The 25,760-nt window shown below is 34.5% G+C and overlaps 2 protein-coding genes across 9 annotated transcripts in view; one reads left to right on the top strand and one right to left on the bottom strand.

Moving 5' to 3' along the window:
* Nucleotides 1-4,200: 4,200 nt before the first annotated feature.
* Nucleotides 4,201-10,533, top strand: LOC143250317 (C-type lectin mannose-binding isoform-like). Its single transcript, XM_076500770.1, has 2 exons — nucleotides 4,201-4,597; nucleotides 10,487-10,533. Exons 1-2 carry the CDS (start codon nucleotides 4,201-4,203, stop codon nucleotides 10,531-10,533), a joined length of 444 nt encoding a protein of 147 aa, XP_076356885.1.
* A 2,746-nt stretch (nucleotides 10,534-13,279) lies between these two features.
* The window catches only part of LOC143250799 (putative RNA polymerase II nuclear localization protein SLC7A6OS), a 31,797-nt gene continuing 19,316 nt past the window's right edge, over nucleotides 13,280-25,760 (bottom strand). Inside the window, exons 4-8 of one of the 8 annotated variants that reach the window (XR_013028364.1) lie at nucleotides 23,749-23,891; nucleotides 23,431-23,508; nucleotides 18,126-18,243; nucleotides 15,912-15,965; nucleotides 13,280-13,394 (exon numbers count right to left, since the gene is read on the bottom strand). Coding sequence is in view for 6 of the 8 variants with exons in the window: in XM_076501808.1 (XP_076357923.1) it covers nucleotides 13,382-13,394; nucleotides 18,126-18,243; nucleotides 23,431-23,508; nucleotides 23,749-23,891 (352 nt within the window). In the remaining 2 variants the exon portion in view is untranslated. Of the gene's footprint in view, nucleotides 13,395-15,097; nucleotides 15,966-18,125; nucleotides 18,244-23,430; nucleotides 23,509-23,748; nucleotides 23,892-25,760 lie in introns of those variants that run through there. The other 7 variants (XR_013028363.1, XM_076501812.1, XM_076501808.1 and 4 more) reach the window with 7 other exon arrangements.

Genomic DNA, 25,760 nt, shown 5'->3' with positions numbered 1-25,760 from the left:
ATAGCGGACTGCTACTGTAACAAACCCTAAAATATTTTATAAAGTTTAAACATTAATTTCAGATTTCAGAAAGAGACTCTTCCCGTTAAACTACGTCGATTATTCAAACCATCGCTGATTTATTTTGTTTTCACTTCGAAGACTGGTATATGGTATATACACTGCTGGCCAAAATCTTAAGGCCAATGAACATAAAGAAAAAAATATGCATTTTGCGTTGTTAGACTCAACCACTTATTTGAGTAGAGCTTCGAAAGATGAAAATAAGAAATGGGAAAATAAAAATGAAAAAACCTTTTTCAGCATTTAATAGGAAAAATGTAAACACTATGAAATTAGCCTAAATACTAGCTGGTCAAAAGTTTAAGACCATACGAAAAAGAAGTCCTAAACAGGGTAGGAAATGCCCAACAAGAGGTCTCAATAGTAAGTTGCACGGCCGTCATTGCGAATAACTTCAAACATTCGCTTTGGCATGGTCGATATAAGCGTTTGCAGAAGGCTAGCTGGAATGTTATTCCAAGTGGTGAAGATGGCTTCACGAAGATCGTGCACTGTTTGGAATTGACGTCCATTTCTATAGACTTCCCTTGCCATCCACCCCCAAACATTTTCAATGGGGTTCAGTTCGGGTGAACACGCTGGATGGTCCAAAAGAATCACGCTATTCGCCATGAAAAAGTCCTTTGTCCTGCGGGCATTGTGGATTGCTTTGCTGTCCTGCTGAAAGATCCAGTCATTTCCACACAAGCGAGGTCCTTCAGTCAATAAGGATGCCTTCTCCAACATGCCAATGTAGCAGCTGCTGGTTGACGCCTCTGTATAACCTGAAGCTCCATTGTTCCATGGAAGGAGAAAGCATCCCAGACCATGATGGAACCTCCTCCACTGTGTCATGTAGGAAATGTCTCCGGTGAGTTATCCTTATCGTGCCAGTAACGTTGGAAACCATCTGGACCATCCAGGTTAAATTTTTCCTCATGAGAGAATAAAACCTTCGTCCACTTTTCTCGTCCCATGTTTGGTGCTTCTCAGCAAAGTTTAACCGAGCTGATTCGTGGTGTGGAAGGAGGCGTGGCCTTTGAAGACGTTTACGGTTTTTAAAGCCTTTCTCTCGTAGATGCCGTCTTATTGTTCTTGAGCTGCATTCTGCGTCTGTAAGGGCCTCAATCTGGTTCGACGATCGGCTGGTGTCTTGCTGGACAACCCGTCGAATCCTCCTGCTCAATGCCGGCGAAATTTTCGTGGGTCGACCACTTGAAATTCGCGTTCCGTACCCCTCAGGGTATTTTAAGAAATTTGCAACAGCCGTTTTACTACGCCTAATCTCTTTAGCGATGGCACGTTGAAAGAGACCTTGCTTTTGAAGCTCGACAATTTTGCCACGTTCAAACTCTGTCAACTTTTTAGCCTTTGCCATGTTTTTACCCAATGTAACACAGGAGTTGTCAGTGGGCGATGTTGACAATGCTAATGCTTGAACACAAGTGACTAAATTTCGTTACGTGTTTACCGATTAACACTTCTTTTCAGTATAGTCTTACACTTTGACCAGCTAGTATTTAGGCCAATTTCATAGTGTTCACATTTTCCCTATTAAATGCTAAAAGAAGCTTTTTTTTATTTTCCCCTTTTCTTATTTCCATCTTTCGAAGCTCTACTCAAATAAGTGGTTGAGTCTAACAACGAAAAATGCATATTTTTTCTTTATGTTCATTGGCCTTACGATTTTGGCCAGCAGTGTATATATATATTAAGTAAAACCAAAAAGTAACTTAATACAATAATGACTATATAGACCCTATTTTCATACTGTAAATCATTGGACGCCCTTCAGTAACACAGCGGTATGTCTGCAAACTTAGAGCTCTAGAAACTAGGTTTCGATGCCCATGGGGGGCACAGAACAAATAACCCATTGTGTAATTTTCGTGCTTAACTTAAAACAAACAAATCTCATCTAATTACACAGAAACAAAATGAAATTTTGAGCCTGCCATGGCCAGATGGTGAGGGTGCTGGACTCGCAGTCTGAGATGAGGGTCTTGGGTTCCTATTTCCGTCACCGAACATACTCGTCCTTTCAGCCGTGGGGATGCTATAATGTAGATCAATCGCATAATTTGTTAGTGAAAGAGTAATCCAAGAATTGGGTGTGGGTGGTGATAACTAGCGGCCTTTCCGCCAGCCTTTCACTGCTATATTCAGGACGGCTAGCGCAGATAGCCCTCATGTAGCTTTACGCGAAATTCAAAACAAACCATACTTATACAGTAGTCACAATGTAGGCCTAATTTTCATACTGTAAGTCATTAGACAACCTATACTATAGCGATAATACAAACCAGGTCCTCATATCGTAAATCATCAGACGTATAGGTTTCCTTTAATTCTTGTAATACGTAAATAATTATATAAGAATTAATATATTTTCTTTAATTATTATAAAGTAATGTTGCCAACCAGTGAGATTCCAGATAATTTAAGTAACTTTGGTTTAAAACACAAGAAGACGGACTAAAATATACCCGACTTTAACTTTTTTCTTGATATATGTATATATATGTGTGTGTGTATATATATATATACACTTTTAACAAATAGCAAAACGTTTTTTTTTCACAGCAGCACCCACACTTTTGCCGTTGTTATATTCATTTTCATTTTTAATTTTGTCTGGTTTTAATGCCGAACGTAATATTGGAAGTAATGACTGAAATTGTGGTAAATTATCAGTTTCTTCTCAAACTTGCCCCCCGCTAGTACAGCGGTATGTCTCCGGATTTACAACGCTAAAATCAGGGGTTCGATTCCCCGCGGTGGGCTGAGTAGATAGCCTTTGTGGCTTTGCTAAAAGAAAAAAACACACACACTTCTCAAACTTATTACCTTATGTGAGTACCAACTCTAAAATTCGGAGATCTATCCCCGACAGAGGTACACTGAAGACAGGGCATTGTGTAGCTTTGTGCTGAAAGAAAACAAGGAACTAAAAGTGTGCTGATATACTTTTGTATTGTTTCATGTAAGGTTCATTAAAATTTTGAAATGACCACAGCAAACTATGCAATAGAAGATTATTTGGGGATGGGGTGAGGTGTATGTATGTGTTTGTTGGTGTGTTTTCATTATTATAAATAAAATTACAAGTTTATCTTTTTTCTTTGAATAGTCTGTAAGAGAACACTTTCCAATAAAACATTTCATTTACTTAACAACAGTAAACGTATTCTAACGATGGCCGAATTTGTTTTATCACGAAGCCACACTTGACTATCCGCGGTGTCTTACGTGGAAATCGAACCCAGGTTTTTAGCGTTGAAGATCCTTAGACTTGTCGCTATCCTATCGAGAGACAAAATGATCGAGATGATATATTTACCTCATTAAAAAAACAACAACAACTGACGAGTGACGAGGTTATAATGTGCAAGATACTATATATGAAATTCGTATGACTTCGTACTGTCCAGGGTTACTGCAGAGACAAATCCGTTTAAAACGTTACCCCTAGACCACGTCCAATACTGCTGTACCGATGGGTGCGCTGGTTTGCATTGAAAAGCAAACAGGTTTATTTGAGTTGGAAATTAACAAACAATGACTTGTAAACATAGTGATATTTTTGTGGAAAACACATGTTTCGACCGTACCTAGACCTGTATTATTCAGGTTTAATACAAAAGGGTACTAAAGCACACAAGGTTTATACATGAAGACAATAAGTATATGTGTTTATCAGAATTATAGAAATTTTGTCACTTGACAAACTTTAAAAGTAAGGTTTACAGATTAAGGACATCACCTGTCAAGCGTAAGATAGAACACAAAGAGAATACACCCAAATACAATCCATTCGTCGGTGGGTCATTGGTAATTTTACAGGTTTACAACACTAAAATCCAGTGTTCGATTCCCTACAGTAGACCCAGCAGATAGCCTAATGTGGCTCTCTTTTAAAACAAACAAACAGCTAAAGTTTGCAAATATTACCAAATCATTGTTAGTTCATATTTAGTACTGAGTTAATTTCCCCACAAAACGTTAATTTGAATACTAAACTGTTAGATTAACTGAGAGCATTTTGTAATATATCACAGTTAATCGCCCCATAATATACATGCCACTTCTTATTATATTCAAGTATTAAAGAATCCTGTACTTATATCAACGTCAAACTTTGGCTTGATTTCAGACGAGATGTGTTCAACCAACCGATGTTTTACGTTATTCGACAAATCAGGAACGTGGGAATACGCTAAGGCCTACTGTAAAAGTATTGGTCAAGAATTAGCTACTCCTTCCGACCTGTTCACAGCTAACCTCTTAATTGACTTATGTAAAACTTACATAAGGAATCAAGGTCAAAACACTCCTTCAGTGTGGATTGGGTTAAGTGATGTAGCCACTGAGGGCCTGATGGTTTTCAACGATGAAACTGAATTGGATCTAAATGTGAGATGGCCCTGGACGCCTGGAGAACCAAAGAATAGCATTGAGTACAACTGCGTACGGATGCAGGGTTCTAAGAAGTTCCTCTGGCAGCTGTTTTATTGCTCTAATATCTATCTTGTAATATGTGAGCGGTCCATTCCAGGTGAGTATAATATATCAACATTGTATAACAGGCTTATAACGAGTCACTGATGAAGTGAAATCTGTAACTCTTACTCTTTATTTATACACTATTAGTGGTTGAAACTTTCGCTTAAAATCAGGTTTGTTTCACACCCCTCTCTCCTGTTTCAACAAGCTGGTTTGTTGTAGCGGGCCCGCTATGGCCAGGTGGTTAGGGCGCTCGACTTGCAATCTGCGGGTTGTGGGTTCGATTCCCCATTCCATCAACCATTCTTGCTATTTCCGGCCTGAGGGCATTATAGTGTGACAGTCAATCCCACTATTCGTTAATAAAAGAGTAGCTTAAAAGTTGGCGCTGGGTGGTGATGACTAGCTGCCTTTTCTCTAGTCTTTCACTGCTAAATTATGGACGACTAGCTCAGATAGTCCTCGTGTAGTTTTGAGCGAAATTTAAAAAAAAATAATAGAAAAACGGACAAACTTGTTTAAGTGCAGGGTCACACTTAGCTGTTTGTCGTGTATACGGTGGTGAATCGAACCCCGGATTCTGGCGTTTTCAGTTCGTATACTTCCTCATCTCCCACTGAGGAACGTGTCAAGAAGAAATATTATATTATATTATACTTACCCACTTTATCGAACCTGTTTCTATCTCTGAAATTCTTAATTTGTAGTGAGAATATGAAAGAAAAGAGTGATAAGCTAAAACAGTATCAAAAACTGATTTTCAAGCAAGCTGTTCGTTTGTTACTAACTCAAATAGTTTTATCTTTACATTCAGGTTTCATTTCTAATTAATGAAGACTTGATTAACTCTCTTCTGACTAGGTTATTGAACAGTGTACGTTATCTTTTCGGGCGTATCTCTTGAAGTGCCTTCGTCTCGAAGAAAGCAACTTTCTTGTTAAATAAATAAATTAACCAGCAACTTGAAATAGAAAAGGTTAATCAGATATGGCAAGATCTATTTGTTATTCATTGAAGTACTAAAAAGAAAAAATCAACTGCAAAAGTTTTAGGCATAACAAAACTATGACGTTTAAAAATTAATTTCCTATAAAGACAAATTAGTTTTCATATGTGTGTGTGTTTTCTTATAGTAAAGCTAAATCAGGCTATCTGCTGTGTCCCCCGAACCCCTGATTTTCGTCATTGTAAATCGGAAGACATACTGTTGTCCTGGCCTGGCATGGCCAAGCGCGTAAGGCGTGCGACTCGTAATCCGCGGGTCGCGGGTTCGCGCCCGCGTCGCGCTAAACATGCTCGCCCTCCCAGCCGTGGGGGTGTATAATGTGACGGTCAATCCCACTATTCGTTGGTAAAAGAGTAGCCCAAGAGTTGGCGGTGGGTGGTGATGACTAGCTGTCTTCCCTCTAGTCTTACACTGCTAAATTAGGGACGGCTAGCACAGATAGCCCTCGAGTAACTTTGTGCGAAATTCCAAAACAAAAACAAACTGTTGTCCTAGCGGGAGACTAGCTTTAATGCAAAAAAAAAAAAAAAATGTTAAAATAAAACTCATCTAGACACTTTGGAAAAGTTAGACTTAAATTTAATAAAAGTGATAAATATCTGCTGCATTAGTTCTTACCAGTTCTTTAGTGAAAAATAAGAATTACCCAAGCATTTTAAATCTCAGAATTGTCTACTTTTGTAATTAATTACTGATTTTTAAATGTTTAAATTTATCTTTCTCAACAATTTACAATTAGTTTATGTAAATAGTATTACTGTTCTAGGTTAGATGTTTATTTAATTTGCAGACATATAAGAGGACAAATTATTGCTTTTCCTAGCAAGTAATGTAACTCTTAACAGTTTTAGTTATTAAGAAGTTTACAGCGGTATTTGAGTTGTTAGCTGATGTAATTGATCAACTCACATAGGTAACATAAGTATCAGATCCGAACAACGCTAACTCCCACATCAGTTCATTATTTACATGGAGACTTGTCAAATAACGGTTTAGATAACACTTAATTGAAAATGATATATTTATGTTGTTTCGTTACCAGAGCTAGATTAATGCAAGGACTGACAATTATATCAATGGTCCCTAAAAATACATTTGCACGTCGGTCCTAAGTAGGCTTAATCAGGGCATGCTTGCTGGTAATATAATTCCGTTTTTAAAAACCACAAAAGCCTAATAAAACATTTTATACAAATGTGCATATAAACACTAATCTTCATTGTGTAAACAATGTATTTTAAAGAAAATATTCATTCTTAGTAGCAAACTGAAGAACGGGTATATTTTAACACTATGAATATTCGTTTACCTTGTGCTGTTAATCGATATCTTACAAGACGCTATGGAAAACAGTGGGTAATTAGAAAGTTTCACGTGTCAGACTTTGAAAGAGTTTCAGGTAAGTAAATTTTATTACGTTACATGTGTGTGTGTTTTTGTGATATTTGTTTTCTGAACGAAAAAGTGTGCATTCCTGTTGTTTGCTTATCATTGACAGATACATATTGTCTTATTTTCTTTTTTTTTTAATGATATACTGAAGGACGTCATCTGTTGGTGCAAACAGTGAAATTCAGATATTATCGTATTTTTCGGTTTATAAGACTCATATTTTTCCCTCAAAAAAGGGGTCTTAAACCTCCCATGCGTCCTATACACCGAAGGTAAAGAATTGTATGTCTCCCTAAGCATACCATACCTCGTACAGCAAGGACTAGAAACTCTCGCGATCAACCTTTACACTTCCCTGGGCTTGTTTTCTTTCTCTTATACGCTGAAGAAAATGGGCCATATGGGAAACGATTGTATTAACAATACTAGAGTCATATCCACAAAGAACACAATAAAAACATATAAGTTTGGAAATTGATAGTTGTTTCATATCAGACAGGCCTGGCATGGCCAGGTGGTTAAGGCGCTCGATTCGTAATCTGAGAGTCGCAAATTCGAATCCCCGTCACACCAAACATGCTCGCCCTTTCAGCTGTGGGGGCGTTACTATTCATTGGTAAAAAGAGAAGCCCCTGAATTAGTAGTAGGTAGTAATGACTAGCTGCCTTCCATCTCCTCTGACACTATTAAATTAGGGACGACTTTGCGTGAAATTTGAAACAAATTAATAATCCACCATTGACCTTTCTTGAGTTAAATTTGTTCATTGTTAAGCACGAACCAACGCAACGGACTGTCTCTGGTCTATCTATAGGGGGCTATAAAAACAGAACTTGTAAATGTTATAAGCCTTCACACTTACTGCTACACCACTGAGGGCTATCTCCCTTAACACATTGTGACAAAAAAACCCTGAGAATTAATTACCTCGTCCCACGTACATAAGGACGTCTCAAATTTTTTATTGTGTCCCCTTCCTTTATTTTTACAAGTTCGTTCACGTAAGTCTGTAAACACACTTTAAAATAACCTAAGGAACTTTAAAATACATTGTTATTTGTAGAATTAATTTTAATGCACTGTCTTCTGCTTTTAGAAAACTAAGGGAATAAGAATCCAGATTTTAAATTACTTAATTGGATAATGTATAGGTTAATGTATTATTTATATATGATGTTTATTCACTGTATATGACAACGGTAAAATAATTTAAATATTATTATGGAAAAATGACCCTCTTTCCGCTCAATGCAAACCGTCTTTATATGGAAGATATATTTATGATACATACATTTGTATTCCTTCGAAGCTCTAATCACGTATAAAAAATCCTTGGATTATTTGAATTCGAAACACCTTAACATTAATTTTACTTGTGAAACTGAAAACGGTAATTTGTCTTTTCTTGATACACAAATCATCAGATTAGATAACCAGTTTACAACAATCTGTTTATCGTAATAAAATGTTTACAGGCTTATATATGCTTTTCGACAGTTTTATTCCGGGCTGCCTTAAACATAAACCTTTTCAACAAAACATATAACACCTCTTCTGCATACCTCTCTCTTCACACCGAAATAACCACCTTTCAGAATATTCTAATAAACAACGGGTTTATCTTGCTCTCACACAAGTTCCTTTCTAACAACATTGCACACTCAAAGCAACCATACTCAGAAGACGAAAACCCTTTGAGACTGGCCGTCCCTATTTTTGGGTAAACAGAGTTTCATAATGAAATTACAAAGTTTATGAATAATTATAATATTTTGCTCACAGGTTAAACTACATATGATACACAAGTTATCTTTCAAGATTCAAAATCTATTCAGGTCTAAAGATCTATACCTACCCCTATGAGCTCTAGGATCGTGGTGGCTGCGATCACACTTACATTGACAAAACTATTTGCCAGTTACACCTGTGAACCTATGGGAGTATCAAATAGAACTAATAAACAACTGTCAGATCCTCCACAGTTCACACACAGAGCAGTCACTACTTCTTACTTAAAAATGTCAGACATCTCAGCTGGACGAACCAGTATTGAACTTTCAATTTAAAAAAGATTATATATTACAAATGAGCTTACAACTTTAAATAAGAACATAACTTCGCTACAATTAAGTCTGTTTTGAATAACTTGTATAACGGTGTTACAGTTGTTTCAGTATTGTAGTCTTTCGTGTTTGTTTGTTTTTAATTAACTTTATCCTTTTACTCTATATTTTAATTCCTCAACATGAAATAGCGAATAATGAACTAAAAATAACGTATCATGAATCAACTACAACCACCTGATTAACAACATTAATGCCAAAAACTGCAATTCACATGAAACTCAAGCAGAACGTTTAACTGAATAAATTAATTCCACATAAAAATAGCACCAGTACTGATCCAAACAATGTGATTTTTACCTTATCATGCTGGTTAATTAGCATCACTCGTGTATTTTATGAACATACATGAAATAACATATATTTGTCTCCGAAACATTAAGTACCACAGTGTACTGTAAAAACATATGTAGATGTTTCCATTTCACTCGTCGTCATGTTGAAACATACTGTACGAAACTTTTCTGGAGATTAAATGTCGTTAAGGATCTAATGCTAAAAAAGAATAATATCTTGAAAAATAATATATATATACAAACAGTTGTTAAAAACAAGATAGGTATCTAAACTGGCTTATTAAAGGTTAAGAGGAAAAGCCTCAAACCTCAACAGCAGCGGCTGTAATTGGATCTCAAATCGCTCAAGAGGTAGAGCTCTCTCTCTCTCTAGGTGTTTGGGTATATATATATTTGTATACCCAGGAGGGTCAGGTACACTGGACCTCTTCCTCCTTCCATTACTTTGTTGGAGTGGCCTGATTAATATATTTCGAGTAAATACTGAATGGCTGAAGTAATATCATAACTTTAATCTGGTCCTTTTCAGGACAATGTCCATTTATGTTGTTCTTTCATATTTTATTTATTTATTTTTTAAATAAGTCTAGAACGTAGGTGGCCTGTTTTATTTTAGCATTATTTTATTATTATTATTTTAAATTTGATTTTATCTTAAAGATTTGATGTACAAATTTAACGGAGAAGTGTTTTGGTCTCTCTTCATCATATATGCAATATCTGTCTAGTTCACATAACAACTCATTTTTTCGCCAATTTTTATCAAAATATTTTATTGTACTATGTAGAAGTCTATCTGTTATTGTTTGTGTAATTGTGCATGAACTTTGAGGAAGTGGTTTTAGGTACCCTGTATGCTGATGTAGTTAGTATATTCTGTAATGTTTGGAGTTTGGTTTGTATTTGTCTTACACTTACATTGATCCATGCAGGAGCTGCATAGTCTATTACAGGTCTAATGTATGTCTTGTATATTTTAATGATGTTTTCATGTGTTGTTCCGTAGTTTCTACCAGTTATACTCCTAGCATAGTTAATTCTTCGCCAAATTTTACTTTTTATGTTATTTACATGTTTTATCCATGTAAGTTTAGAATCATATGTTAACTCTAAAAATTTTGCAGATGTAGCAGTTTGGAGAAGCTTTCCGTTTATGCAGATCTGGGGTTGAACTTTTTGATGTTTCGTTGATTTTGAAAATATTACTAATTGTGTCTTCGCAGTGTTTATTTTAATTCTATATTTTTCACAATATTCACATAATCTATTTAGTTGTAGTTGTAAGTTAGTGGCTGCTATTTCTGGTGTAGGGGCACTTTTCCAAATTGCTACATCATCAGCGAACTGTGACGCGTATCCATAGTTTGGGTCTTTGAGTGGCATATTATTTACATACATGATGAAGAGAATAGGACTTACCACCCCTCCTTGAAGGACGCCAGCTTCTGGAGTGAAGAACTCCGAGAAAGTTCCTTCTACATTTTCTATTTTCCAAAAAGTTAAATAACCAGCGAATAATTCCACGCGGTAGTCCCATTTCATACATACGGAACCGAAGACCATTGTGCCATACAGTGTCGAATGCTTTCTCGATATCAAGGAAGCAGGCGATAGCGTATTCTTTTTTATTAAAACTGTTTATTATTGTTTCAGTTAACCTGATTAAGTGATCTGTTGTTTGTGTATATTTTCTAAATCCGTTTTGCTCTTCTGGTAATTTTGAATTAATCTCCAAAAATGTGGAGAGTCTGTTGCTTATTATTCTTCCAATAATTTTACATACACAGCTGGTCGATAACTGTTTGGTTTATTGGCTGGTTTTCCCTCTTTGTGGAACATTAAGATATTTGCTTGCTTCCAAGAAACTGGGATGTATCCAGAGTGTAGAGATAAATATTGCTAATAGGTGGTCAAATAATTTTGGAGTACTTTTTTTTGGGGGAAGTATTGCTTGTATTCCATCATTTCCTGGTGCTTTGTTTTTTGATTGCTTGTTCAAGTTCATTTAGTTTTAATTTTTTTGGTGAGTAGTTGTGTATTGAAGTCATATGTATTATTAGTGTTACTGTTTATAATGTTGACCGGATAATGTAGTTTATGTAATTCTGTTATTTGTTACGTGGTTGTTTATTTTGTTGTCGTAATTGTTGTTCATGTCCGTATTTAAAATGTGTTTTGTAATTAATGTTTGAAGGCTTCTGCTTTTTCTTTGTTGGTTTGTGTTAAGGTGCTGTTATATCCCAGTGTTGAGTATTTTCTTGTCGTGGGTTTATTTGTGAATCTTTTTTATAAGGGTAGCCAGAACTTACTAGGGTCGGTTTGTTCGTTTAGTTGGGAGCAGAAGTTGTCCCATTTTTCTTGTTTTAGCTGTTTAATTTCTGCTCTAATTTTATTTCTGATGTTGTTAATTTGTGTTTTTATTTCTTTTTCTCTTGTTGCCATGAGTAGTCTCCTTAAATGTCTTCGTTGTTTTATCATTGGTAATAGTTGTTTGATTGGTTTCCAATATGGTGTGTCTTCGATCTCACCCCCCATAAAGATAAAATCAGTAGGCAAGACAAATTTGATTACAAAAAAGCTAATTGGCAAGAATTTCAAAAAGTGTTAGGCAGCAAACTACCAGACAAAATTAAACATACAGCGAACAACGAATCAGAAATTGATTCTTACAGACAAATAATCGTGGAGTTCCTTCTAAAAGCAGCTACGGACACGGTACCAAAACAACAATATACAACCAACAACAATGAGGTGGAGCTGTAAGAAAAAGGTTTGCATTTCATAAACAACTCGGAGCCGTTCAATGAGCCGCTACGTCGCGGCTAAAACTTTTATCGAAATTTAACTAGTGAGAGTTCTCGCCAGTGCTGTCCGTGTTTACCGCTATCTACATACAAAAATGTCACTTATACGTACGCGACAAATTTGCGCATTTTACAACTTATCTTTCTAGCATTTTCATAAAGTATGATTCATACGCACTTAAAACTTACAGGTGTATGACATTATTACTGGCACAGACCTAAAAGCAGCGTTAACAATATTTGCAATGTTGAACACTGACATCCTGTCAGGCTCAGCATGGCCAGATGTTTAAGGCACTCGACTCGAATCCGAGGGCCACCAGTTCGAATTTCAAACATTCTGTCAGTTTTAATAAACAGCCTACCACCTGCGTACCATTTGTATAAATGGGTTAATCAGGTATAAAGCCTTCAGTTAGCTAAGCCCCCACTGGCATAGCAGTATTTTTGGGGTCTTGTAACACAAGAAACCAGGTATTGTAACACAATAGCCTGTGGTGTAGCTTTGTGCTTAACTTCAAACAAATCTTTAGATGGCGTTTTTATCATGATGTCTCAAACTTACTGCTGTGCTATCTGGGGGCATACAGTTTTAATATGTCTGATTTACAAACAAAAACATTATCATTTTGATATTATTATATAACATTGCAAAAACAAAAAAGTCATAAAGAATATTAAATTCATTGCATTGTTCACATAGCTTGTTTCTTTAATTTTGCGCAAAGCTGTACGAGGGCTTTCTACACCAGCCGTCTCTAATTTAGCAGTGTCAGACCAGAGGGAAGGCAGCTAATCACCACCACAAACCGCCAACTTTTTGGCTACTCTTTTACCAACGAATAGTGGAGTTAACCGTCACACTATAACGCCCCCACGGCTGAAAGGGCGAGCACGTTTGTTGTGATGGGGATTCAAATTCATTACCCTTGGATTACGAGTTGAGTGTCTTAACCACCAGGTGATGCTGGGCCGTTCATACAGCAATATAGAAGAATGTGTCATGTAAACATTATGGGTATAACTCTTTCAAAAATTAAAAAGCTTTGTACGGACATTTAGGTGTTTTTTTTTTTTGCAGAAGTCGAGAAGAAATAGCTATGCTCAAGTAAATGCGTTTAAATGGAATAATCTAATTTTATTTTTTTGTTAAAACTTGTTATGCACAGAAGGAGTTCTCTTCGTAAACATACCCATCTTTTGACATTTTGCTATTCAATTTGTTGAACTGAAAATAAAAGAGAACATATGGCAATATGTTACCCACACTATCATATCAAGTATAGACAACAGATTCAGAACATACCACTATTCATAAAAGCTAGCTATGGCTTGAAAGATACAGTACAAGTTGAGATCATGTGTGTGTTATCAAACCGCACGAACACTTGTATCAGAAAAATATGCTCTCTTAACTTTCTGTGGCACTGATCTCATGATAACTAATCACTTGGCAATCCAGGAAGTTCTGATAATGGTAAACCCTATTGGTTCATGGTCAGAATGGCTTTAATGTTTATACTGTTAGCTTCTTAGTTTCACTTACTGCTTGTTGAAAAGTTTTCTTTTTCACTGTTACAGTGAAGCTGGTGACCAGAATAACTTGCATGTTTGTGAGGGTACAATAAAATGTTTCTTTTGTGTCAAGATGAAACAGTTGTCTGGTCCCTTTCTTTTTGGTAAAACACTTTAAAACTTTACACACAAGTTCTCAAACTTTCCAGTTATTATGGCCTTTTCCACTTTAGTTTAGAAAGGTAATCTGTAGTTTTATCAAAATTCATCAGCTATGCACATTTGTAGACTTTTACATATGGTAAATCTGCATTATGCAGTACTTACCGTATTTATATACTATTTATACATGGTCAAGATAAGAGTCTTGTTTACATATTTTTATATATTTTTCATAGATGATATTGGTGCATGCATATGTATATATTTGGTTCTCTAATGACATCACCAAATTTAACTTTGGGCCTACTTTTACCTGAACAATTAATGGCATGGGTGGAATCTCCATTTAGAAAGGTAACTGTTGTTGTATTAAATGGATTATATTCAGATCACCACTGTGTTTGTTGTATCCCAGCCAGCCTGATGAATTCTGGATTGAGCAAAATGCCTTGCAGGCAGTGGATATGACAAATTTAGTGATTGAAATAATATTACCATCATAAACTTTTTAATTCTTTAAAATCCTAAAAGGACTGGATTAGAAATGTGATAGGTCTAATACAGTCTTATAATAGGTATATCATAATCATTCTTTGTTGACTTGTAAAAGGCATACACACCTTAACAACTGATGATATTATAAATTCTAAGTGTATATTATAGTATGAATGCCTTTTGCTGGCGAAGCATGATTATAATCGATTGCATTTGCCATAAGACAACAGTATTAATAAAAACTAAATTATTTACTTTGTCCTTTGGGCTCTTCTCAGAAGAACATTTTTTGAATTACATCCCTTGCCATCTCATTTAACTCAATACCACAGCTCATCAGGCCAACTGGGATATAATAACCACAGCAGTGGTCCAAACACCATTTATATAAGCTATCTGTTATAGGGTTAATGCCTTATGCTTTTTATAAGACTTCAATGTTGGACTTTCTTTAGTTCCATATTCCTTACTTAATACCTTTGGGATTTTCAAAGAAGGGTTTAATGGTATTTAAATCACACTATAATAACAGTAATTCAACAATGTTTCAATCACAAAATAGCAGTTTTTCTTATGAAAGTGTTTATGCTCTGAAAATTATCATAATGTTAACAGATGTCAATACATCTAGTAGATATTATTCAACATACCAGTGTTTACTATACAAGAATAAATATATATTCTGTTCAAATGTATCAACACACTGCATGGTAATATAAGAATATGAAAATACTAAAACAGAATACATAATCAAGAACATCAGTGAGAAACATATTCTTTATTAATAGTAAAATAACATGGTAGAACAGGCCTGTTCTGATGTTTATATGGGGCCAAGCACGTTGCTTCTTGATCTAGTTTTGTAAATACCGAGGCTTGTGTTTCACTGTAATAGTAGAAACATGGGAGAAATTAGCAAGTGACAAGTATTATCTGTGGAGTTAGGCCTATCACTCTGTAAATGTGTGGAACTCATGGCAGGAGAAATACAAACATTCCTTTTCATTTGTAGAACTAGACTTTGTATAATTCTTTGCAACATAATCTAAACAAAACTGTCTAATGATAGGAACTACTGAAACACTACTACAGTTGTGAATATTTTCACATAAAAATCAGATTCTGACCAAGTGTAGCTGTGTGTTACTTATTAGTTATAGCTGTTTTTGATTTGTTATTGATGCATTTCAGACTTAAGATAAAATTTAGGTTTTAATACTGATTACAATACAACCTGATATGGAATGAACATTGTTATATGCCTCTACATAATTTGAACTCTTCATTTAAATTACTTTTTTGAATAACATATTACATATTCATTGTTGAAAGATTACTAATTTTTCATATCTAAATAATATTAGTATACTCCACATTCATATCAGTAAAATTCCAGACCTATCAACACATCTTTGTCAGATACCAATGTAGAAGATTAATCATTATACCATTATAAAGGTGAAGTCCATGATATTTTCAACGTTTTCTTCTGTCACTTTAGTATGGACTCTTATGTTACAATGAAAATATTTAATGTGACAAACAATAAAAGTATATATAAAACCAGACTTGCCCAGTGAACTGGTGATTCATTGGCCTTTTGATTCAGTCATGTATTTTTCATCACCTGAGAGGACCAAACTGTCTAATTACCAAGAAGGTTGTTCATTTCAATAATAAAAGTTCAGCTGCTAATTATGTTTTCTAAACAGCAATCACATTTTTTGGGGTCACCAAAAATAACACCAGATTTATATACTGAAATACACTTCTGTATCTATTATTTCTTCTCATTACTTTATTCTATGAATGAAACAATTGTATTGAGAAAAGAGTAGTAACAGTAATAATTTTCATATAAATATTTAGGCCATGTTCAATCATTTTGAAAATGTTAATATTCCAAGACCAAACCCATTCTATGTTTGCTCAGTAGTCTTACTGTATCTAGTAGAACAAGAAATTTTAATACAGCCCTAACCCTGATACATGTTTAATCCTCATCAGTACCCCTAGGATCCAAATGGACCCCCACAACTTCCTCAGTTGTATATCTTCTTGCATAGTCATTACAAATTTATACCAATTTATGTAACTGTCAATCAGAAACCATGAACCAATACTATTTTACAAAAAGGAAGGAAAAGTATGCAGTTATAATAGTTATAATTTAATATTTATCTTGGGTACATGTGGACCCCACACTGTCATTAACTATCACCATAAATGTAGTTTGCCTCATAGCATACAAAACAAATTCCTAAACATTTATTTCAGTATCTAGGCCATTTTACAAAATAATCCATCAAAGTAGTATAGTATCGTCTCATATGTTTGCTTATTATAACATCATTGTAGTAATAAGTATGTGTGTCAGATGTATAAGACTGTTTAGTGTAGTATTATTAATTTATTTATCTTGTATTTGTGATTCACTGATGTTGAGGCTATGGAGATTTCTAGATAGCCTAAATGACAGATGTATAAATGGTTGCAACCAAACAGAGGGATGTAGAGTAGCATAAGAATAAAATCACAAAGAAAAAAGGAGTTTGATAAGACAAAAGTTAGAAAGTGTAAAGTTAACTATTATATAAGTAAAAGACCAAACAGCTGATATATTAGAATGAATTAAAATGAAAATGCAGACAATTATTGAAAATTCAGGATATAACTGTGATTACTCATTTTACAGCAAAAGTGAACTTTACACATACAACTACAGTAAAAACAGAGAAAAATAGTGTGGCTTGTCACCTGAATTATAAAGCAATTGGCCTAAGTAGACTTTTGACAAGAAAAGAACTGTATAGTGTGAAAGATACAACTATGATCTTCATAGTGTTAAGAATTTTGTACAAATGTTTAACATGCTTTGAATATATACACACACACACATACACACCAACTGTAGAAGAATCTTAAGCCTAACACACTATTTACTTCAGAGTATATAACTTCCTAACTTAAAAAGTAAGTTTTTGGCAATGTGCATCTCATTCCTCAACAAGTGTTCCCAGTGATGATTGCTTATAATGCTTTATTCTAACTTTATTTTATAAACACTTTGTTTCATAATTGTTGTTAATAACTTAATTATTGGATTTCAACTGATAACCTACCATAAAGATACATTTGAGCAAGGGTTTGGTCTAACCCAAGGTGATTTACAATATGCATTTTCAGTTTTCTTTGAGTTAAATTTTGCAGTATTGCAGTAATCTCATGATATGTTGGTGAATATTAACTTGAATATAGGGGTATAACAAAACTTTAGTATTTTTTTGATACACTTTGTATAATGAATAGTTTAATAGTACTTATTTGTGTACTGTAATAATAATTTTATGCTGAGGCCCAGTTTTATTCTAAAGACAGCTGGTATGGGTATTAAAACTTTTATTAAAATAAAGTAGAGAACAACATTTTGACCTTCATAGGTCATCTTAAGGCTAATAAGTGTTCTCTATTTTATTTTAATAAAAGTTTTAATACTCATAACAGTTATCTTTAGAATACATTTTTACTTTAAGTAAGGTCCAGGTTGGACCCTGGGTGTTCCACAACATGATTTTTCAAAAATATGTTGATGGACATTGATCTACAATCTCAAGTGTCTTATAGGTTTTGATTAACTGTAAAATGTTAATAATTAATGACTGCAAAAATAAAAAGACCAAATTTTGCTAATTTTAATTTAAATTAATTTCAAAACACTGGAATGTATTATTTACAAAATTAATGCCATGAAAACAAAATTATGTGACACTTAAAATCACAAAGTTACATGTTCTCTTCATTACTGCTATTAAGATCATCATCATCATCATAGATGGTGTTACGACAAGTGAACCATATTGGAGAGCCAGCAGGTTCAAGGTAGTCATTCTTGTCTTCATCACTATCTGTTAAAAGTATAGTACAAATTTGGTGAAACTGTTAAAATTCTTATATTAGTTTCTATATTCTTTGCTGTTTAAAAATCCCCTTCATTTCCAGCAGTGCTGAATAAGTAATTTCAAATTAAGTGAGCATCTGTAGTAAATGTTTAAACCTTAAAAATGAAGCTAATGACATTTTTTACTTCAGTCTACCCACTTTTCTTATGTAAATGTAGTTTAACCAAATAAATGTCAACTCCTTAAGAAATGAAACTAACAATGCTTTTTTTTACTTCAGTCAACACATTTTTAGAAGTAAATGTAGTTTAACCAAATAAATGTCAACTCCTTTTGAAAGGAAACAAATGATGTTTTTACTTCAGTTGATTGGTTGGTTGTTTGGCATTTACTGGCACAAAGCAACCAGTAAAAAAAATATAAAAGTAAAATTATTAAAACGTAAAAATGAATCATGTTAAAACACAACAATGGTCAAATTTCAAATAAAAAACTTGTATAGAATTAAGAAGGCTGATGGCCCTAAAAAAGTTAAAAACACAAGTGAGGTTGATAGTGTCACTATCGCTAATGACGTTCTATGTTAGGGGTAAACCTGTAGAAAACATGTCTAAAATGATGCTGTCCTCATGGTTGTAAGGAGGGCATGACAGTAAAACGTGGGTTATTGTGACCAGAATGTCAAAAAGACCATACATTGATGCACCATTCCCAGATAAATGAGTGTGACAAGTTAATAAATTGTGAATATTGCATTGCCCCATCAGGACAACTTCCTCTTTCCGATCCTTATGGAAATAAGACAACCAAAGAGTAATAAAGGGTTTGACCTGGAAAAGCTTGTTATCATGTTGCTCACTCCAAGCCAGCTTTAAACTGGTGCAGAGCCAAGACTTTAATACAGGGCTGTAGTCCATATATGGGACAGTCACAGCAGTGATAACACCAAAGCATACAGACATAGCTGCAGTGTCAGCAAACTCATTCCCACAAATACCAACATGGCCTGGTATAAAAAGAACAACAGGATAGAAATGGATGATAAAAAGAACTGGGCCAGTCTGTTTTGAATATCGATGAGAACAGGTAATAACCTAATCTGAAGTGATTCCAGAGCCTGTAGAGAGCTAAGTGAATCAGTATAAATAGTACAATTGTTATACTTCATAGGTCATACATGATTCAAGGCAAGAGAAATAGCAAACAATTCAGCAGTGGACAGAGAAACTGTAGAGGGGATCCTGTGTGCAAGAAAAGCTTTTGCCGAGAGTACTGGCAATGCTCTTGGCATCGTGACTTCCTGGCCATCTGAGAGCAAGATCAAAAGAGGGGGGAAGAATACTGCCCACTAACCTTACAAATCTTATCCCATATGAACTAGTAGCAGAAGATATGCTGGTTGTGAATTTAATTCAAGATTCTTTCTGGCTTTGACACCTTACCTGCTGAGCATGGGTATGGGTCCACTGAAAAGCAATGCAGTTTTAAGGTGTGGGATGCCTAAGAAAGGTATCCCAGGCCTGTTTTGGGGGCCTTTTGTGCCACAAAGCTACCATGGGAAATGTGACAAGGTTTCAGGAAGAGATTCAGCAGCCACCTGAACAATACAGTCACTCACACTGCCTCCATACACTTGTCTAATGATGCCATACAGATGACAGTAGTGAAATAAGGCCAGTTGGCCTGGTTGAGCTTCCACCAGGGCACATGGGTCAGGTGGTATCAACCACAACCAGTCTCTCTCAAAATAATGGGAAAGTGATCACTGTCTCATGAGTCACTGTCAACTCTCCAAGAAATGTGAAGGGGAGCAGATAGAAAGATCAATAGTAGTAAAAGGCTGAACAGGTGTATTAAAATAAGTATAACAACCAGTACTGATGAGGGAAAGGTTGTGATTGAGAGCATACACTCTATGGAACAGTCCCTCCCATAAACATCAGCACAACCCCAAAGGGGATTATGTCCATTAAAGTCCCCAGGATTACAAAGGGAGATGGCAACTGTTCAATGAGAACATCTAGGTCTGATTGATCATAGGTCTATCCAAGAGACAGGTAGAGAGAACAAACATGGATGGTACAACCCAAGGAAGCATGGACAGCTACAGCCTCCAAGGGTGTATTGAATGGGAAAGACAGGGCAGGGAAATGCTAGTCAACCAGTAGCACTACTCTTCCATGCACTCATCCATCACACAATCTGTCATTTTGGTACAAACAAAACTGCCAACAGGTAAATGTATCAGCAGGTTCCAAAAACACTTCATGTAAGGAAAGATACAGGATGATAAGAATCAAAGCCTTAATGTCATCCACATTAGAACATAAACCTCAACAGTTCCACTGTATCAAAGTGTGCCATAGAACTTGGCAGACAGTCCTTTTGTTTTTGACCACGTCATTTTTCCTTGGTGGAAGATGGTCTGTCGACCTCCTTGGATCCTGCCCAAAGTCATGTGGGCAGGTCTCTGTCAGTGGATGTAGATGTCAACAGTTAAGGGCATGTAGAAATAATTGTTTTCTGTATCTCAGGGAACAACAAAGAAAATGGGCCCAAAGAAATGGCAGAAGCCAGAGCCAAAAGAAGTGGATCTGGTGAGCCATAGGAAGGAGTGGTGGAAACAGAGACAGGAGGAGGCATTGCCTTCATCCACTTGGAACAAGAATGAAAGTAAGAGGGGTGGTAACCATTACAGTTAATACACTAATGTTCCAGTTCACACTCACTGGTTTCATGGTCTTTGCTGCCACAACAAGTACACATTAAAGAACAATAAAAAGACACCTTTGAATGACTGGAAATATTGGAAAGGATTTGGAATATATGGCTGTACCTTACAATTCAAGTAACCTACCTTGATGGTTGCAGGTGGACATGGTGATGTAAATGTCAAAACCTTTTGTAGGCAATATTATTCCATCCTTATAAGTGAAGATATGGTACACCACAAAAATGCCTTGGCTGGAGAAACCAATGAGAATATCCAACTCGGGAATGTTCTTTAAATCCCTCTCAACAATAACTCTTCTTGAAGAATTCAGAGTAGCATGGGGAGTAACTTCGATGGGTATATCCCCAATGGACTTCAAATTCGGGAGGAGTTTGGTGTTTTGTGGTGTTGATGTTTCCACTAAAATGTCTCCAGAGCACAACTTTCTGACTGACTTGGGGAAGTTAGCAAGCTCCTCTAATCCCTTTAAAATGAAAAAGGGAGACATCTGTCCTAAGGATTTGTCAGATAGGGAATGAAGGATGAGAAATAGGGATGCGGAACCATACTGTGATGGTGGCTGTTGAATCATCATTCATGCATGTTTGTTTTATGAAAATCTTTTTTATTTTTTGCTTTTCTTTTTCATGGATTAGATTATCTATAAAAAAATGTAATACATTTCAGTGCCCATCGACCCCACCCACCATAGTGCCTTATGAGGGGATGCATTAAAATGCCAAACAAGAACACTGCAGCAACGCCAGGGTTTCATGAGCACTATATCCGAAAACCAGCATCAGACACAATGTTCACAACACCTGTTGAGAATGTTCAACACTGGTACTCAGTTGACTCTAGTCAAAGTGGACCATCCAATTGACTGTTGGGAAGACATTCCAGGACTGCTTTTCTACAGGAATTCAAGGACAAAGTGACATGCTGAAGTTGGACCTCTCAACCACCAGGATCCTCTCCTCCCCTTCATGCGCCACCATGCTTGGCAAACACGTGGGTGGAATGTTAGATCCCAGAGGAGGTAAACTGAAAGAACAGAACCTTTTCTGGGAGGTCCCCTCACTATGTAGAAGAATCCAGGTTAAGAGGTTTTACTTCATTCTACATATTTTTAGATGTAAATATAGTTTAATCAAATAAATGCCAATTCCTTTTGAGTTTTATATTGTTCCAATTATTTTCAGATTGAGTTATACAAAAAAAAGTACTGAATCCATATTGGACTGAATCTATCTACATAGATGCAACCTAAAGCTTTAACTACATTCTACTTTATCTAATTTATCACTAACCCTCAAACTAGAAAAAGCTTATCGTAAATAATTATTTGTTTTTGTAGAAACTCTCCCAGTTTCTTAGGTTGTGCAATAGTAGATATGATGTTTCAATAATTTGTTCCTATGTCTGTCTTGCCTAACTTTTTATTCATCTAAACTTCCTTAGGAGTTTTTAAAATTAATATAAATGACTTCATTCTTCCATAGAGTTAAGTTAAAACCTGAGAGCAAAACAAATGCACAGCTTCAACTTGTGATAGCTTATGCTACAAACACACTGAACAATGTCAGATCTGCATTTAAAAGGTCTCAGGTGGGTTGTTGGAAATTTACTGCACATCATATAATGGAAAATATTTTTGGCCTAAAAACTTTCATATGAAATACTAGCCAATGAAATCTTTAGGCAATAAAAACTGAAATAACAACAATATTGTTCAAATAACAAATCAAGAGAAAAAGCTTCAGAATGGCTGTAAACAATTGAATAACAAATAAACTTTAACAATGAACAAAGTTGACTTGAAAAACATGAATGGGTATATGTAAATTCTTGGAAGTTTTATGTGCTTACATTAAAATATCAATAAGTCCACTAGAATTTTCTCCTTTTCAAGTTAAGTTATGCAGTTTTTATCATTTTTTCTTCTAAAAATAAACAAAAAACTGTTTCAAACTTGACAGGATCTTCCCTAAAGATATGGTTTCAGAAAAATATCTAAATTTTGATATATTTAGATTTTTATCCATTATCAGCTTTGAAATCTTGGCAAAATTACATAAGAAATGTTTTTATAAGAAATAATTAAAGTACTTGCATGTGTTGCACATCTGAATTTTTCAATTTTGTGTTTTAGTATATTATTCTAAAAATATCTAATAACATTTTAACATTCCATGAAATAACTTTTGGTTATTCTTTATGATTAAGTTTTTTTTAGGCTTACTATTATTATACAAGAACAAAAACAATACTTCTAACTAAACCAAAATGATAAGCAACTTTAAATTTAAAATTTGTTTTATTGGTTTACTTGTACATAAGAATATGCTTACATTTAGAAAACACAAATCCAAACAAATTTTTTCCAAATATTCATGCTACAGTAGAAGTATATGTTAATGTTAAAATTTTCTGAAGCCAATATTTTGAATAAAATAAAATTGTGAAATGTCTCAACTGACCTATTATATCACAGTTACAGAGCTGCTCTGCCATTTCCTCATCACTATTTTGATGTTTGTTTCCAAAATAATCACACTCTGAAAGAAAATATATAGTGATGAGTTTTGTCTCACAATACTTCTTATGATTCAATTTTAAAAGTGCCACTAACATAAGGCACAGAAATTTACACATTAATGACTATATTTGTTTTTTGTACTATCTTCATATCTTTGAGAAGAAAGGTAAACACTTAAGTCAACAGTGCATAGCAATTTATCATTAAATGTGACTTTTAAAAGGACAATTAAGTATTGTTAACAAACTAGTCTTTTCACCCTTCTCAAAATCTGAATTTTCTTCTGGATAATCATTTCTCCAGTTGTCTTCATCATTACTGTCATCCTCATCCTCATAATTCTCAGGTTCATCTTCCACCTCGCAAGGTACAAACAGTTCATCTAGGTCACATCGTGAAATACTGAAGGCAAACAGGTGAAACAGTTAATCCCAAGAAAATACTTTGTTTGAAGTATGAAATTCTATCATTAAATTACATCAAACAGATAATGGTTTCATCCTGTAATATGCAATTATTTAAAATAATAGTAGTATGAATACAGTCTCTGCATACTGTACAAGTCCTTACCCATAAATGTAAGAAAACATTTCTTTAAATGCCTTTTTTTTTCAACAAACCAGAATGAAGTTAACAAACACAAAATGAGTTATGTACTGCCTTTAGCATTGGTATAGGAGTCAAATCAACTGGATTTATTCTGAAATATAAAACCATTCTCATAAATTGGGTTAATTTTCAGTGGAAATTCTTACTTTAGATCAAATTACTTATTTTAGTAACTAAAACGAACCAATTCCTGGTTATTAGTCCATTCATATTTAGTTGCTATTTGATTTTCATTTCATCAATCATTTGGATGTTACTCTTTGTGTGATTGCAAACTTGTGGTATGTTCAATGTCAAAACACAGTGCTCTGTACTTGAAAAAAGTGACTAAATCCCTTGAAATTTAACTCCTCTGTATACAATAACAAAAACTGACCTTTAGTCTTTACAAAGTGACCCTGTCTTGGCTGTATTGTAGTATACTAGCATGTTGTAATATACAATCACATTTCAGTTATCATACAATATGTATATAGATTATTACTCTTTCAAAACAAGTTTTTAACCTAGTTTTTCTTAAAACACAAAACAATAGATAAAGAAATACAGCAAACAATTATCTCTTCTACCTATGATCTTTGTACTCTGGTGCTGCTTGACTTTGGTTGCTAAGTCTTTTAAAATTTCACATGCGAAGAATATGAAACAATTTTGTTTCTTTTTTAAGTATATATATAGGTGAATAATCAAAAAGTCCTAAATTAATATTGATACTATAAAATTCCACTATAATTTAACAAGTTTAGTAACTAAGCTGTATTTAGGTCTAAAAGATAACATGAAATTTGAAGAAAACTAAAGACACAACCTACTTCTATGAAATCTTTGTTCTGAAGAACAAATTAACATTCTAAACATTAAAATATCTAAGAAAACCACTAAGGAGACATTTTGAACTGTTAATTGGTTATTCACGCCATACATAAAAGTGTATATAAGGGACCATTTCCAAAAATGGAAAGAGGTGAACAGGGCTACTGTGTTTAATTCAGTACATGAGCCATATCTTAGCAAAATAGAAAGATATGAGGCTCTTATTTTATATTCCAGCTTGTCCATATTAGTAATTTGAGATCCTAATTTGTATATGATTATAGACATAGTATTTTCACATCACAAATGTCAAAAATTGAACTACTGCTGTATTCAATACACCACACAGAAATGAATATATGTGTTCTTTTATCCTGTTTGTTTGGAGTCATGGGTCAAAAGCCATGTCATCATGTTTGTTGACCTAGCATTCAAAATTTCATTGAGCTACTATTTTATAAATTAATGCCAATAAGTTCAGAATCATGTTGCAGATTATAATTCAAACTTTAATATTACATCCGAGTTATTTTCTTAATTTAAAAGTAAATATTAAAAGAACATATTTAAATATAGATTTCAGTGAATCACAGAGTACATTGAAAGCAGTGCTGTTTGAAATTATATATATAATGTATAATAATTGAAATGTGACTATATATTACAAAATACTAATCCACTAAAACACAGCCAAGACAGGAAACACTAAAGTTCATTTTTATATTACTGGATATCGTGACCTGAGAACATATGTACCACATCAATGCAAGCTATATAATGTTAGGTCAATATAATACAAAAATTATAAATACATGTTCATATATAGTGTCATGAGATTTACACAACTCA

This window comes from Tachypleus tridentatus, chromosome 5 (genome assembly GCF_004210375.1).
Source record: "Tachypleus tridentatus isolate NWPU-2018 chromosome 5, ASM421037v1, whole genome shotgun sequence".
NCBI classification, from domain to species: domain Eukaryota; kingdom Metazoa; phylum Arthropoda; class Merostomata; order Xiphosura; family Limulidae; genus Tachypleus; species Tachypleus tridentatus.
The sequence above is the reverse complement of the archived record's forward strand: the minus strand, read 5'-3'. Positions and strand labels throughout refer to the sequence as shown.

Coding starts and splice junctions, on each gene's coding strand:
- LOC143250317 (XM_076500770.1), top strand. CDS start 4,201: ATGTGTTCAACCAACCGATGTTTTACGTTATTCGACAAATCAGGAACG. Junction 4,598..10,486: donor ATGTGAGCGGTCCATTCCAG/GTGAGTATAATA, acceptor AAAATTTTGCAG/ATGTAGCAGTTTGGAGAAGC.